Source organism: Scyliorhinus canicula, chromosome 4 (genome assembly GCF_902713615.1).
Source record: "Scyliorhinus canicula chromosome 4, sScyCan1.1, whole genome shotgun sequence".
NCBI lineage: Eukaryota > Metazoa > Chordata > Chondrichthyes > Carcharhiniformes > Scyliorhinidae > Scyliorhinus > Scyliorhinus canicula.
In genome coordinates, this window is record NC_052149.1 from 172,954,864 (window position 1) to 172,970,525 (window position 15,662).

A 15,662-nucleotide genomic window follows, 5' to 3' on the forward strand; every position below is an offset into this window, starting at 1 on the left:
AGACAGTGCCCCCAAGCGGGAATTGAACCCGGGACCCTGGCACTGAAGCAACAGTGCTAACCATTGTGCTACCATGCTACCCATTTCGCCGTTCCTTCACTGTCGCTGGGGCAACATCCTGGAACTCCCTCCTTAACAGCACAGTGGGTGTACTGACACCTCAAGGTCTGCAGCGGTTAAAGAAGGCAACTCATCACCACCTTCTGAAGGGCAACTAGGAATGGGCAATAAATGCTGGCTTAACCAGCGACGCCCACATCCTGTAAATGAGTTTAAAAAAAAAAAAATCTGATGGCAGTTATCTTGTGCCACTGTCGGTCCTTTAATAGCATCAATTCTGATTCGATGTTGGAATGTTTGAAATTAACCCTTGTGCTATAGCCTGCCTCTGTTTTTTGTTGAGATTTGTTTTTATATGCGGCGCTTGTGACTGTGCGTTTTGGTGTTTTTTCATATTTCATAAAGTCCATTTGGAGGGGATGCTGATCCCACATAGAACGGCGGTTAACATTAAAAGGGGGCCCTAAAAATCTTTAACCAGCATATAAGTGTTGGGCGGGGGACATATAAATAGTAAAGGGGGGCCTATGAGGGACAAAAGAAAAAATATTATATTCCAGAGGCACTGGTCATAGCTAAACTACATAATGTGTATTTGTATCCTTGTTTGCTAAGGAAGAGGGTGCTGACAAAATATTCTTAAGATGTAGAGGTGAAAATTGACATTCAGGAAGTACTGGAATGCTTAGAGTGGATAAGTCACCTGGTCCAGATGGCTTGCATCTCTGTTTGCTATGTGAAATGGGGGATCCCCGAGATAATGAATAGGCTTGCCAGAATCTCTCACAGGGAAAATGCCAGATGTTTGGAGAGTGATCAATGTGACATGCTTTGTCCAAGGAAGGGTGCAAGGGCATCCCTGGTAACCACAAGCCAGTTAATTTATCAGTGGTGGGTAAGGTTTTAGAAACAATATGCAGGGGGAAAAGTCCACAGGTGCCTGAAAAGGTTTGAGTTTTTTAGGGAGAGCAGCATGGATTTGTAAGAGACAGATCATGTTTGATGAATCGTATTGAATATTTTTGATGAAGTAACGGACAACATTGAAGGAAATGCGCAGAGGATGTTTGACTTGGATATTGGAATACAAAACTTGGCTGATGTCACTAAATAACTTGGAGGTGTGGTGAAGATAGACTAGCAGAATGGTCAGATTTGTGGTAGATAGAATTTAATATAAATAAGTCTGAGCTGATGCATTTTGGCAGAAGGGATAGTGAGGTGATACATACATTAAGGCACAGTCCTAAAGAATGTGCAGGGACAGAGGGATCAGGAGGGTCATGTGCATAAATCGTCATAGGTGACAGGTCATATTGAGAGAGTAGTTAACAAAGCATATGGAATCTGGGGCTTCATAAATAGGGGTACTGAGTACAAAACCAGGGAAGCTTTGCTGAACCTTTATGAAGCTCTTTAGGCCACAACTAGAGTATTGAACCCAGATCGGATCACCACACTTTAGGAAGGATGTGAAGGTTCTTGACAGGGCGCAGAAGAGATTTACCAGAATGGCCCCAGGGATGGGAAATTTTAGTGACAAGGTTAGCTTGGAGAAGCTGGTGTTGTTTGCCCTGAATCATACCTAGGAGTGTGGTGAGTAGGAGAGTTTATAGTGTTGTTCTTGTTCTTGAAAAAATGTAGTCTAGTCTGTAATTAGTCTGTGGGGAGGTGGGGGTATTGAGGTATTGTCACTGGGCTAGTAATCCAGAGGCCCAGGGTAATCCTCTGGAGCTGGATTCAAAGCATACAAAGGCAGATGGCGAAATTTGAATTCAATGAAAACGTGGAATTAAAAGTCCAATGATGACTACAAAACCATTTGTTGTCGTCAAAAACCCTCCAGGTTCACGAATGGCCTTTTGAGAAGGAAAGTACCATCCTCACCTGGCCTGGCCTACATGTGACTGCAGATCTACAGTAAAGTGGTTGACTCTTCTGTGCCCTCTGAAATGGCCTCGCAAGCCACTCAGTTGTATTAAACCATTAAAAATTTAATAAAAAAAGAATGAAACTGGCTAGATCACCTGCATCAACCTCGGCAGCGGAAAAGATAACCACAAACAGACAGCGCTGTTGACCCTGAAAGGTTCTCCTTACTAATGTCTGGGTGCTTATACCAAAATTGGGTTAGCTGTCTGACAGGCTGGTCAAGCAAAGGCCTGACATAGTCATAATTATGGAATCATACCTTACAGCTAATGTCCCAAACTCCACCATCACCGGCAGAGGTAAAAATAATAAGAATCTTAATTAGTGTCACAAGTAGGCTTACATTAACACTGCAATGAAGTTACTGTGAAATTCCCCTGGCTGCTGCACTCCGGCACCTGTTCGGGTACACTGAGGGAGAATTCAGAATGTCCAATTCACCTAACAAGCATGTCTTTCGGGACTTACGGGAGGAAACTGGAGCACCCGGAGGAAACCCATGCAGACACTGGGAGAACGTGCAGATGCCGCACCGACAGTGACCCAAGCCGGAAATCAAACTCTGGTCCCTGGCGCTATGAAGCAACAGTGCCAGCCACTGTGCCGCCCCTAGTGGCACCATGATATGCAGTTGGGACATAGATGCTATGTGAGACCTCAAATCTGATCAAAAATATGGGTGGCACAGTAGTTTACACTGCGCCTCACAATAGCAAGGAACTGGATTCGATTTAGGCCTTGGATGACTGTATGGAGGTTGCACGTTCTCCCCATGTCTGCGTGGGTTTCCTCCGGGTGCTCTGGTTTCCTCTCACAGTCCAAAGGTGTGCAGGTTAAGTGGATTGGCTGTGCTAAATTGCCCTTAGTGTCCAAAGATGTGTAGGTTAAGTGGGTTGGCTGTGCTAAATTGCCCTTAGTGTCCAAAGATGTGCAGGTTAAGTGGAGTTATGGGGATAGGGCATGGGAGTCAGCCTAGGCAGAGTGCTCTTTCGGAGAGACATGATGGACCGAATGGCCTCCTTCTGCATGGTAGGACTTCTATGGATTCTGTGGACTAACCCAATTCGGTTTTGTGGCATCAAGTCAGATATGTGGAAGTAAACCTCCTGCTGATAACCATGTACTGCTCCCCTTCTCAGCTGGTGAATCAGTACTCCTCCATGTTGAACACCACTTGGAGGAAGCACTGAGGGTCACAAGGAAGCAGTATGTACCCTGGGGGAGAATTCAATGTCTACTACCAAGTGTGGCTCGGTAGAGGGCAGCACGGTGGTGCAGTGGTTAGCACTGCTGCGTCACGGAGCCGAGGTCCCAGGTTTGGTCCCGGCTCTGGGTCACTGTCTGTGTGGAGTTTGTACATTTTCCCTGTGTTTGCATGGGTTTCGCCCCCACAACCCAAAGATGTGCATGGTAGGTGGGTTGGCCATGCTAAATTGCCTCTTAATTGGAATTGAATTTAAATTGAATATTTTAAAAGTCTATTTAGAAACCTTCATTTCAGGGAAGAGACAGGGAACAAGAGAGGAGAACCAGGGAGGTGTGTGTGTGTGTGTGTGTGTGTGTGTGGGGAGGGGGGGGGGGCAGGGAAATGAGAGCCGGAAGGAAGGCACGGGATACAATAACGAACATGGCATCTCCAGGAGTAGGGGATGAGGAGAATAAAGACGAAAGACGGGAGGAACGGCAGAAGCGGAGGTGAGCGAGAGACGGCAGCGAGATCAGTCCAGGAGAAGCAAGCGACAACACCAACACCAAACCCATTCGAGTATTGCCCACTGTAATTGATTATCCCTCCCCCCCACCACACCTGGAGTATTGTGTTCAGTTTTGGTCTCCTTACTTGAGAAAGGACGTACTGGCACTGGAGGGTGTGCAGAGGAGATTCACTAGGTTAATCCCAGAGCTGAAGGGGTTGGATTATGAGGAGAGGTTGAGTAGACTGGGACTGTACTCGTTGGAATTTAGAAGGATGAGGGGGATCTTATAGAAACATTTAAAATTATGAAGGGAATAGATAGGATAGATGCGGGCAGGTTGTTTCCACTGGCGGGTGACAGCAGAACTAGGGGACATAGCCTCAAAATAAGGGGAAGTAGATTTAGGACTGAGTTTAGGAGGAACTTCTTCACCCAAAGGGTTGTGAATCTATGGAATTCCTTGCCCAGTGAAGCAGTTGAGGCTCCTTCATTACATGTTTTTAAGGTAAAGATAGATAGTTTTTTGAAGAATAAAGGGATTAAGGGTTATGGTGTTCGGGCCGGAAAGTGGAGCTGAGTCCACAAAAGATCAGCCATGATCGAATTGAATGGCGGAGCAGGCTCGAGGGGCCAGATGGCCTACTCCTGCTCCTAGTTCTTATGTTCTTATCACTCGCCCACTTATCTGTTGTAAATAATTTTGCCAGGTACACAGAGTTGCTGCTGTTGAGCTGGTGCACAATACCCTACCAGTTATTCTATTTTATTTTTTATTGTATTTTTAAAAAATTATTTGCTATTTTCTTTTCTTTGGTATGTTTGGGTGTGCCCTTCTCTTCTATATATGTGCTTTTATATATATATATATATATATATATGTATGTGTCTCTTATCCTGTGTACATAACGGTAAATATACTTTGTTCAAAAACCCAATACAAAAACATTTATATAAAAAAAGAAACCTTCATTTCAAGGGTGGCATGGTGGCTCAGTGGTTAGCACTGCTGCCTATGGTGCTGAGGACCCGGGTTCGGTCTCGGCCCCGGGTCATTGTCCAAGTGACGTTTGCACATTCTTTCTGTGTCTGTGTGGGTTTTACCCCCACAACCCAAGGTGTGCAGGGTAGCTGGATTGGCCATGCTAAATTGCCCCTTAATTGGAAAAAAAGCATTGGGTACTCTAAATTTATGTAGAAAAGAGACCTTCAGTTCAGAATACACTGCTAATTATTGTGTTCTAAATAAAATGATTTTTTTTCTCATTGTACATGCTGCTAAACTTTAAATTAGAGGCTGAACCTGTTGAAAATATTCTGTCAATGCGAAATAGACCCATTCTTTGAATTAGTTTTTTGTACAATATTGAGATACCCATGATGTCATGGTGATGAAGTAGGCTTCATGAATGGTACAACAAGCTTTGAACTGGAATTGTGGTTTGATCAAACGGGTTTTAGTAATTCTGCAACTTGTCAGTTTTTCATCCCATTCTGAAGTGTCCTTCTGTTTATGATGTAATTGTACAATTCCAGAAAATGAAACTGGGCCAATCGCAATCCTTTTCTGCACTTCTAACATGAATCTTAGCTGCTTATAACTTACATAATGCATAGTGAAGCAGATTCTAGAGGATCAGAAAGTACTTCAAAAGAAGCCTGGCATAAGAAAGACTGGCTTGTTTAATTCAAACTTTGTGCACATTAGTTCCTGTGAAGCTATTATTTGTCAGATATTCAAATGATTTATTTTGGATTTAGAAATTGCTCATCTCATCACTTGCAGCTCCCTTCATTCCATGTTTTTGGTTGCATTTGGTACCGCAGGGAAATCGAGGCGCCCTTGCATTGTTGCACTGTGAAACTAGGTAGAATTACTCGTATTGCAGGGAAGGGGTGAGGTGGCAACATACTGCATATGCTCAGAAGCATGGAGTTGCAGTCTGCATATCTCACTCACATTTTGAGGGGCGGCTGTTCAATGGAGCAGTAGCACTGCAGCACTTGGGGTTTGAGTGCTGTTTAACTAGCTCTCGCTGTTATTCTTGTACTAGTCTATTGCCAACCGACGAATCCTTTTAAAGCAAACACTTAAAGCGGCTTCAGATCAAATTTACATAATGTCTCTTACTTGCCTCGTGGGCATTCAGGTTCTTTCAGCTGGCCAATTCCAAGAATGTATGCATGATACGCTTGAGCTATTCACTTCAATTCCCCACTCAAGGCTCCTGCCAATTACCAAGCTGAAACTTCAAGACGAGGAACAGAAATGAAGGTTGACATAAAGTGAATCTGACCACTGTATTTAGGGGTCAGAAGAGATTACAGCATCTGAGGTTCAGAACGCTTACTGAGAATTATTCTATCCAACGGAGTGACCAAAATCTCTGATAAATCTTCTGAAGCTTTAGGAAATATATAATTCTGAATTTAATCCAGCTCTCGGTTGTAATTTAAGGATGAAGAAATGGAATAAGAAAACGCCATGGATTGAGGATTAAGACTCCCTTAAAGTGCTATACTTCTGATTCTCAGGCTGTAATCGAAGGATATCGTTCTTATGGGCCAAATATAGAAAGTAATAGTGTTAATCGTGAGGATTTGCATCATTGTTGCTATGGCAGTGTGTGAATCATCACTGTGCACTGCAAGCTATCCAGAGCTGTTTCTAGGGAGATTATCTGCTGGCTGGCAGATGGTGTATTGTTTATGGAGCAAGCATTTGGGATGAAGCAGCAGCTTTCACACCTACGCAGCAAATACATATTCATCAAATAGTATAGGTAACAATTTTAATTTCATAAGTAATCAAATACAGTCTTAAGTGTCCACATATTTGTGATTTTGGAAAAGCAGTGCACTTAGTTTGAACCTTGTAACCTTACTTATTCTAACTTCTGATAAAAATGCAATAAAAATTAATAATGGTGTAAAAAACTGCAAGATTTACTCTGATTGTATTAAATCTATTGGATGTGTTTTTTAAATGGATTTATATTGTGATATATAATGCAATCCACTTTAATTAGTGTAGCCCTGGGGAGGTTTAGGACTGCATTTTAATTGAGTGCATAATTTTTAGAAGAAATGATCCAAGATTCAAAGCTCCCAGAGAGAATAAACGTTATAATTTAAGAGCCACGGTTAATCTTTTGGTTTGCTGCAGAGATGGGACCAGAGTTACCAGCAAAACAATCCCCCCCTCCCCGGGTCATTTTCAAGGAAATCACGTCAGAGACGAGTGGCCAATTGAAGCCATTTTAAGGTCCTTTCCTTGCGCTGATTGGAATTTATAAATTGGTAGGCGAGCCCCCTCAGCAGTGACTGAAAAATGGCCAGTGGAAGGAGCTGCTTCCTAGTGGCAGGCAGGTAAGCAGTAATGTAAACCTGCCGCCACATGCCCCTTCCCCTCGCACCCCATGCTACCATTACAGAAAGATCATCATAGAATTTACAGTGCAGAAGGAGGCCATTCGGACCGTCAAGTCTACACCGGCCCCTGGAAAGAGCAACTAGCCAAGCACATGTCTCCACCCTATCCCCATAACCCGAGTAACAGCACCTAACCATTGGACACTGAGTGGCAATTTAACATGGCCAATCCACCTAGCTTGCACTTCTTTGGACAGTGGGAGGAAACCGGAGCACCCAGAGGAAACCCACACAGACATGGGGAGAATGTACAACACCACTCATAAAGTCACCTGAGGCCGAAATTGAACCTGGGATCCCGGAGCTGTGAGGCATCAGTGCTAACCACTATGCCACCCTGCCGCCCTAGCTATATCCACAGTCTGTCCTGTGGAGGGCATCCACCTCCACAATGGTGATTGGGCAGCAGCTGTGGTAATTTCAATTAAAAAGAAAATGCTGGAGGGGGCACCTCCATTTTGACATGCTTTCGCTTTCCCTTCCTTCCATCAGCAAACTGCAACTGTCTCGGTGCTGGAGGACCTCCTGCAGGAACCTCTCACTGCCCTTAATTCAATAGTGAGCATGCCCTCTCGCCACCAATTGACCAATGCTTCAGAAATCCTGTCAATCACTATTTCCAACATGGCACGGGGTTGGGTCCTGCATTTGATCCACATCATGGTTCCAATCCCAAATCAAGAAACCCGTCCCGTCCCTGCCATGGGACCCCACACCTACCTGGTCTTGGGGGCTCTGGCACTGAGAATGGAGGGATTGCTTGTAGATTACAGAGCTGTTAACCAATCAGATTGGCTGGTTAGCTCTGAGGCAGGACCTCCTCCCAAGTGAGGGGTGGAAGGCCCATCTTCAGCGAATGAGCTCTCCTCTGAGTTAAACATTGGGGGGGGGGGGGGGGGGGGGGTGTCTGCTGCCGTGATTGGTGAATTTTCAGCTGGCATGGTGGGAAATCAGAATAATCCTGCCCATTGTATCTTGTTTCATGTATTCTTTGCAAACAAAATCAGTCTCTGCTCTTTGTTGGCTTTGCCTCTCTTAACAGTCTGGCTTTAGAAGAGAGATGAAATGCGTACAGTGGCACATCTGACATTATACTTGTCATAATGGGGGATTTCATTGTTGCAGTTCAAATCATGACATTGTAAAACAAGATAACCTGCACTGTGTAATAATCCCTGATGGCAAAGGATGTGGAATTAATTTACGTAAGATACTGATGTTGCTGAACCCTAGGGAATAACTAGCGTTCACCTTGCACTGTGTAACAGAAGCATTTATGTATATCACTTACATATTTTCATTTTTTAAAATAAAATCTAGATTATTCCATGATAAGTGATTTGATCAAATTAGGTATTAATGACTAAGTTTGCAAAAAGTACATTTACTTGTTTAGATTGTGACAGCCTTGAATTTAAGTTATTTGAATGAGTTGGCAAAATTATCTTTGATTATAAATGGAAAAATGTACTTCACAGAAACCTAGTTTTGATTTGGGAAAGGAATGTCATTTTGTGAGTCTTGTCCTGGAATAAATGTTTCAGGTGATTTTTTTCAAAGAAAATCACGTTTGTGAAATTTGTGAATAGAAAGTTTGGTGTCTGAAATTAGAATAATTTGATTCCTATAATTTTTTTAACCCTCAGATCTGTGCTATCATTGGAGGAACATTTACAGTTGCTGGAATCATAGACTCCTGTATCTTTACAGCTTCTGAAGCCTGGAAGAAGATTCAGCTGGGCAAAATGCACTAGCACTAATGTATGCAATTACTGAGCCAGTTCAGTTTACGAACAACTGGCTTCAAATAAGTTAAGATGATTTTTATTTATGTGGAACTACCAGCCAACGTCATTCAAAGTTACAACTAGAGTTTGAACAATTCTGTTTCATTCTGTGGTCATTATGAAGTGAAATGTATTATGTAGGAGGTTTGAATATCTAAATTGCAAATATTTTGAATGGTAAAAATAACATCTGTCTTTACTAACATTACATTATATTCTGACACAAATTGGTAACATTTGCCTTTACTGGTCTTCTAAGCCAAATAGATACACTGAACAATGAAGAAACGCCTTGGGTGGGTTTTACAGCCCCATCGTGGTGGGGGTGGGGCTGGAAATGCAGCAAGCCGTTGAAAAGCTCATTGATTTCAGCGGACTGGCAGATTCCGCCAGCGGGAGAGGCCGTAAAATTCTCCCACGTATTTTTTACGATGTTACGTTACTTTGTGTTTCTTTAAAGGTGGATATCCAAATCCAATGTGTTGTATTATTCAAAAACAGCATCAGTTGTCTGTGTGTTTAGCTTTCTGATTTTCCCCCAAGTAAACAGAAAATAATAAAGCACCTAAATGATTGCTTAATCCACTTTTACAACCAATGGTTCAGGGATGAACAATTTGGTTTGGAATAAAATATTAGCCAAGAAGAGTGTGCAAGCAACATTTGTGTAATGCAAAAGTCTTAAAGATAAGGGACAGAGGTTTCATTTGAATTCTTGTCTCTTTCCCTATGCATTTATAACACACACGCGTATACATTAAATGGCATATTGATAGATTTTTAAAGAAAAATACTGTGGCACATAAATTATGTGACTGCTTTTGAGGGCTCAAAATTGAAAATTTTGATGTATAATTATATTAGTATGCCATTTGTCCATAATTACTTACTAGTAATACTTCAATGCATTTGAAGTTCCTTGGATGCAAACAATCTCCATGAGGTAGAACTAAGCAATTACTTGAAAAAGAGAGGTAAAAACGGTTGCCTTATTTCTAAAGGCCGAAGTGAATCATTAAACAGGAATAAAAGCCGACTTCCGTCTATGGTTGGTGAAAATGCAGTGGCACTCAAAATTCTAGGTTGCAGCCAATAGTGATTATCATAAGGAAACATTCTGTTTCAGTTGCTGTCAGTTTGGAGGATGCTTAGATTATAGTGTGGCAAACCTGAAAACAATAGTCTGGGAGATATTTTTTTAAATGGTATATTGTAGTGAAAATGAATGAGCAGTAATACTTAAATGTTTCCCTCCAATGCACACATGCCAAATATCGGTATGGTTCATATCTCTAAATCTATCTTTAAAGAATATTATGAACTCACTGCTTTAAAAGTATTTAGTCCTCCAGAAATATAAAGAAGCTAATATGATTTAATAAATCTTTTCAGATGAAATGTTAAACTAGGTTCATGTAGAGGAAATCATTGTCCAGCATTTTTCAGGCTGCAGTTTGTCTACTGGAATCCGTCCAGTGAAGGCGAGATATTCTTTTATCAATGTTTTCCCCCTAGGCTGTATGACTTGTAGTCCTTTACAAAATGGGATGGCCATCATTTTTGTTAGCCAAATTAGGTCTATCGAAAAATTCAGAAATTTGCTGTCCGAATAAAACTGATGGAGTTTACAAGGTTAAAAGAACAACTTTACTTTCTAAAATGTTCCCTGTCGTTCCTTACTTCAGGAAGATTCATTTGCTGAAACTGTACAATGACAGACAGTTGGTGGAACTGTACAATGGCAGACAGTTGGTGGAGGGGCAGCACAGTAGAGCAGTGGTTAGCACTGGGACTACACCGCTGAGGACCTGGGTTCAAATCCCGGCCCTGGGTCACTGTCCATGTGGAGTTTGCACATTCTCCCCGTGTCTGTGTGGGTTTCACCCCCACAACCCAAAGATGTGCTGGTTAGGTGGATTGGCCATGCTAAATTGCCCCTTAATTGGAAAAAAACAATTGGGTACTCTAAATGCCTTTTGAAAATCAAAGTTAGTGCATGTCTGGTTACATTTTGGAACTTTATGTCGTTCCACTTTTAAAAATTACTTTGCTGCAGTGATGTAAGTTGCTACAGCCCATATCTATGCTGCACTGCAGCAATAACTATACCATCTGGCAGCTTAAGTAAAACCATCGAACCACAGCACAACCATGCCAAATATTTTAATAATGACTACACTTAAAACAAGTATTGTACCATTTACAAAGTGCCCTTTTAAAAAAAAAATGACCGTAACATTGCCGTAAAGCTTTCCATCCATTTGGATTGAAAGGTGTAATTGTTCTTAACTGTGATGAATGCATATTTGTTTTCTTTTCAGTTGACACATATGCAATGCTTGCGACACTGAAGGAGACTAAATTTTTTTTTTTTAAAAAGCACCATCCTAATGATGCCTGGATTCTGCAGAAATTCCAGCTTGAACTGATGATGCATCAAAACCGTATATCCAATTTTTAGCTGAAAAATATTTTAACCATGGCATTTTTCTTTTTGGTTGATGGTTACATTGGAGGAGGAACAATGAAAATAGAATAAGACACAAATATTAGGGAACTTCACAGTCTTCCCAAATGTATCCAGACATTTCTTTACATCATGAAGTTTATTTGTTCAAGTCCTGCAATGTTTGAATACTGTTTATGCCAATATTTTAGAAGATGATGTAGTTCTATTTTTAAATCTTGAATACTGCCTGAAAGGGAAACTTTTCTTGCTTTACTCATTAGGACAAAAGCAAGAATGCTAAACTTCATACTACCACAACAATTTATATTGCAGGGGAGAAGAATGCTGGTTGGTTGACAATTCAATTCAGATTTGCCGAAGCGTTGCCATGGGAACAATTTTTTAATATATGATCCTCCCAAATGTGTTAACATATGGAAATATATCATAGTTCATTACCCTTTACAGACAGAAGTGAGGTTGGGATGCCCATTGCCTGAGTCCAGGGCTAAATCTTTTGTTTGCTGGTTACGATGTCAATGAGCAGAAAAAAAAGTCAGTGTTGAAATCTCTGCCTCAAATTGATGTGATAACCTTGGAAATTGGTGTTGAGGGTCTTGTGCAAATATTGGCATTAGATTCTGCCTGCGGCGTTATTGTATATGGTTCCAATTAATTGTGTGGAACTAGCTGTATTTTTTGACTGCTGAGTAAATTGCAAGCTAAATGTAAATATATTTAGTTCATTAAAAAAAAGGGGGGAACTGTGGCTTCTTTCTAATAAGCAGTGAATAGATACTCTCTGGAAGATGTAGCGAATATACTGGCACAGGTTTATAGTATTGACAATCAAAGCTGTTAATTTGATCTAATTTGATAACTACTGATCCGGTCGGATGCAACTTTGAAATAATTAGTTTTTTGGATGGAACTTGAGGGACAATACACAAAAGTCCAACCATTTTTAACTAGCCTATTATTTTTGATTCTGCTAAATATCTGCAGTATAGTTTGTTGACCATTTAAGTAAGGGGTTTCGGAATGTAGTAGGTGATTTCAGAAATTGGCGATTCGAGGTTTTAGGCATCAAATGAAAGGCTTTGTCGGGCAAGAGTATTTGAAAATATCTTTGCATAGCTGGTCACTTTAGTTTTGCTTCCAGTATGCAAAATTTATTGTTTAAAGTGTACACAAGTAGAATTGAATCTGGTCCCTTTTTATGTATAACTGAATTCAAGTGATGAAATTGCTTTTACTGCAAGCCTGTCTCAGACCTGTTTCAGACTATTATCTTTCTGCAGTAAACTAAGGATTAGGGAGACTTTCTTCGCATTGCATCCAACCTGAGGAAATGATTTGTCTTGTGTGTTATTCATTTTCTTTAGTATTTTAGAGTTTAGTCTGACTATTTGGAGGATGATACTCAGCATAATGGTTTAATGATATGTGCCAAACAGAATGTTGATCATTTTTATAGCCCTTTATACATTGTTGATCTGCCCAATAATCTCTTGAGCAGGAACTAAGAAAGAACTTGTTCTTTTGAAAATACATATGTCCATGCACCACATGATTTTGGTTCCCATTACGCAGTCTTATCTTTTATTTTTATTTTTAAAAAATATTTCTACAAGTGAAAAATATTTTCTTTTGCGATGGTACTTTACTTTTTTAGCCTTTGAACTTGAATTATATTTGATATATTAAACTTTGCATTTTCATGCATTTTGATTTATCTCATCCTTCGACATATACATCAGCCAGAAGGGGTCCTAGATCAGTGTGAATCAGTGATGTCCTGTGGAGCAGTTTACAAGTTAACACTCCCCAGATAATAATATCTAAATTCCTTTCAAGAAGGCATCAGTTGTGCAAATCCTCCCTTTTTCTTTTCTCTGATGCAGCCCAGGGAGTCAGGCTTGCTGTCATCCCAATCATTGTATAGAAACTAAGCGAGGATTGTTATGAATTTCTCCTTCCTGGTTGATCCCTTTTATCAGAGATCTTAACCTCTGCATCTTAAGCTGCATCTTTAAATTTCCATTTGTAATTTTCCTGAACCCAGTGAAGTAAAAACCCACTTCCATCTGGGGAGCTGGTGTTTGCAAGGACAAGTCCTTTATGAAGAATTAGGCTCTCTCCTGTGCTATTCCTATGTGATTTTCCTATGGTAAGAATGAGGAATATTATACATAACGGTTGCAATATTCAATTTTATAACTGTACAAGTATGTAAATGAATGCAGTAAATAAAACTTGAAAAATTCAACTATGTTGGAAGTCTTTCCTGTTGCTTGGTTATTGTAACATATTGTAACTTAGCTAAGGAACGTTAAAACATAGAAACATAGAAAATATGAGCAGATGGAGGCCATTCGGCCCTTCAAGCCTGCTCTGCCATTCATTAAAACCATGGCTGATTATTCAATTCAACAGCCTGCCTCGCCCTCCCCCCCCCCCCCCCCCCCCCCCTATTCTTTGATTCGCTTCACCCCAAGTGCCATACCTAATTGCTTCTTGAAAACCGAGTGTTTTGGCCTCAACTATATTCACACACACACATGTCTCTCACGTTCACACACATGCCTGTCTCTCTTTCTCGCATTCACACACACACACACACACGTTTTGAATGTTTTCAAGTCTTTCCATGCCTTCCATTTTCAGAATCTCCCTGTGCTTTTTGTTTTCTGGCTCCAAGTCCTTCGCTAACTGCAATCAAGCAGAACACTAAGCACAATTGGGATTTTGATCCATTTGACTTTTTCTCCATCCTTGGCAATGGGGGATGGGTGAAAGTGACATACTACACTTAGTGATTTCCTTTTAGTAAAGCCCCCCAAAAAAGGCTTGAGATCATTAAATTAGCAGTCAAGAGTTTCAAAGAGATTTTAATGAGTCTTAGCGGTGACTCACAACCACATTAGATAATATGGCAATTTTCCAACCGCAATGCACCTCATGCAAATCCTGCAATGTCGGCAGCACGATAGCACAGTGGGCAGCACTACTGCTTCACAGCTTCAGGGTCCCAGTTTCGATTCCCGGCTTGGGTCACTGTCTGTGCGGAGTCTGCACATTCTCCCTGTGTCTGCATGGGTTTCCCCCGGGTGCTCCGGTTTCCTCCCACTAGTCCTGAAAGACGTGCCGTTAGGTATTTTGGGCATTCTGAATTCTCCCTCTGTGTATCTGAACAGGCGCCGGAATGTGGCGACTAGGGGCTCTTCACAGTAACTTCATTGCAGTGTAAATGCAAGCCTACTTGTGACAATAAAGATTATTATTATTAAAATTGCAGGAGATCGAGAAGACTGGACAGTCATGACACAGTGATTAGCATTGCTGCCTCACAGCACCTCACAGCGCCAAGGATCCAGGCTCAATTCCGGCCTTGGGTCACTGTGTGGAGTTCTGCACATTCTCCCCGTATTTGCGTGGGCTTCCTCTGAATGCTTCGGTTTCCTCCCACAGTCCAAAGATGTGCAGGTTAGGTGGATTGGCCATGATAAAATTGCCCTTCTCAGTCCAGGAGTTTACAAGTTAGGTGGGGTTATGGGCCTAGGTAGGGTACTCTTAAAGGGTTGGTGCAGTTACGATGGGCCACATGGCCTCCTTCTGCACTGTAGGGATTCTCTGATTTCCGAGAACCATTTTGTCAAATCTATCTGCAAATTGTTTATCTACATAGTGAATAGACTTGGTTTAATTGGTCCTGTAATTTCTTTTTGAAAGAAGGCTGTATGCAAATAAAACTTCTGTAATGTGAAAGATAATATCACTTTCCGTCCTGTAATTTTTTTTCTTAATTAAAAGAAATTTTAAAATCGCATCACTCCTTGAGAGGTTATACAAATACAATTATAATGCAATGCTAGAATTTCTATGATTCTTTATAATGAAACTCCATTCATTGAGGGGAAGAGCCTACTTTATCTTGAATTCATCTTTGTTGAGCAATTCCTTTGGTTTATCAGAAAGCTGATTAGGAACAATAATTTTGTAGAAAATAATGTTATTTCCATTTGATGAATTCAGAATGAATGCATGTGCCTTTATTTGGTCTTGTTGTATACTTCACATGCATTTACAATGCCATTTAAACACTTCCCGTTCACTAAATATTTTGAATCCACCAGAATCTTCCGAAAAATTAGATATGATGTATATTTTGGCAATTTCTTGTGAACAGTTAATTCATCTAGAACTATGTGGCCTAGCCTTTGAGCAATAATGGATTTCTTAGTTTGGCCTGGAAAATGAAATGAAATGATAACTGTGACTGTACAATCTTAGATATGTCTCTCCTTC

The 15,662-nt window shown here is 40.9% G+C and overlaps 1 protein-coding gene across 4 annotated transcripts in view; it reads left to right on the forward strand.

Moving 5' to 3' along the window:
- ergic1 (endoplasmic reticulum-golgi intermediate compartment 1) overlaps positions 1 to 13,628 on the forward strand; it is a 145,727-nt gene extending 132,099 nt beyond the window's left edge. For all 4 annotated transcript variants that reach the window (XM_038795549.1, XM_038795552.1, XM_038795551.1 and 1 more), the window contains one exon: positions 8,765 to 13,628. In XM_038795549.1, the coding sequence (XP_038651477.1) occupies positions 8,765 to 8,872 (108 nt within the window). In that variant the 3' untranslated portion in view covers positions 8,873 to 13,628. The remainder of the gene's footprint in view (positions 1 to 8,764) is intronic.
- The last annotated feature ends 2,034 nt before the right edge of the window (positions 13,629 to 15,662 follow it).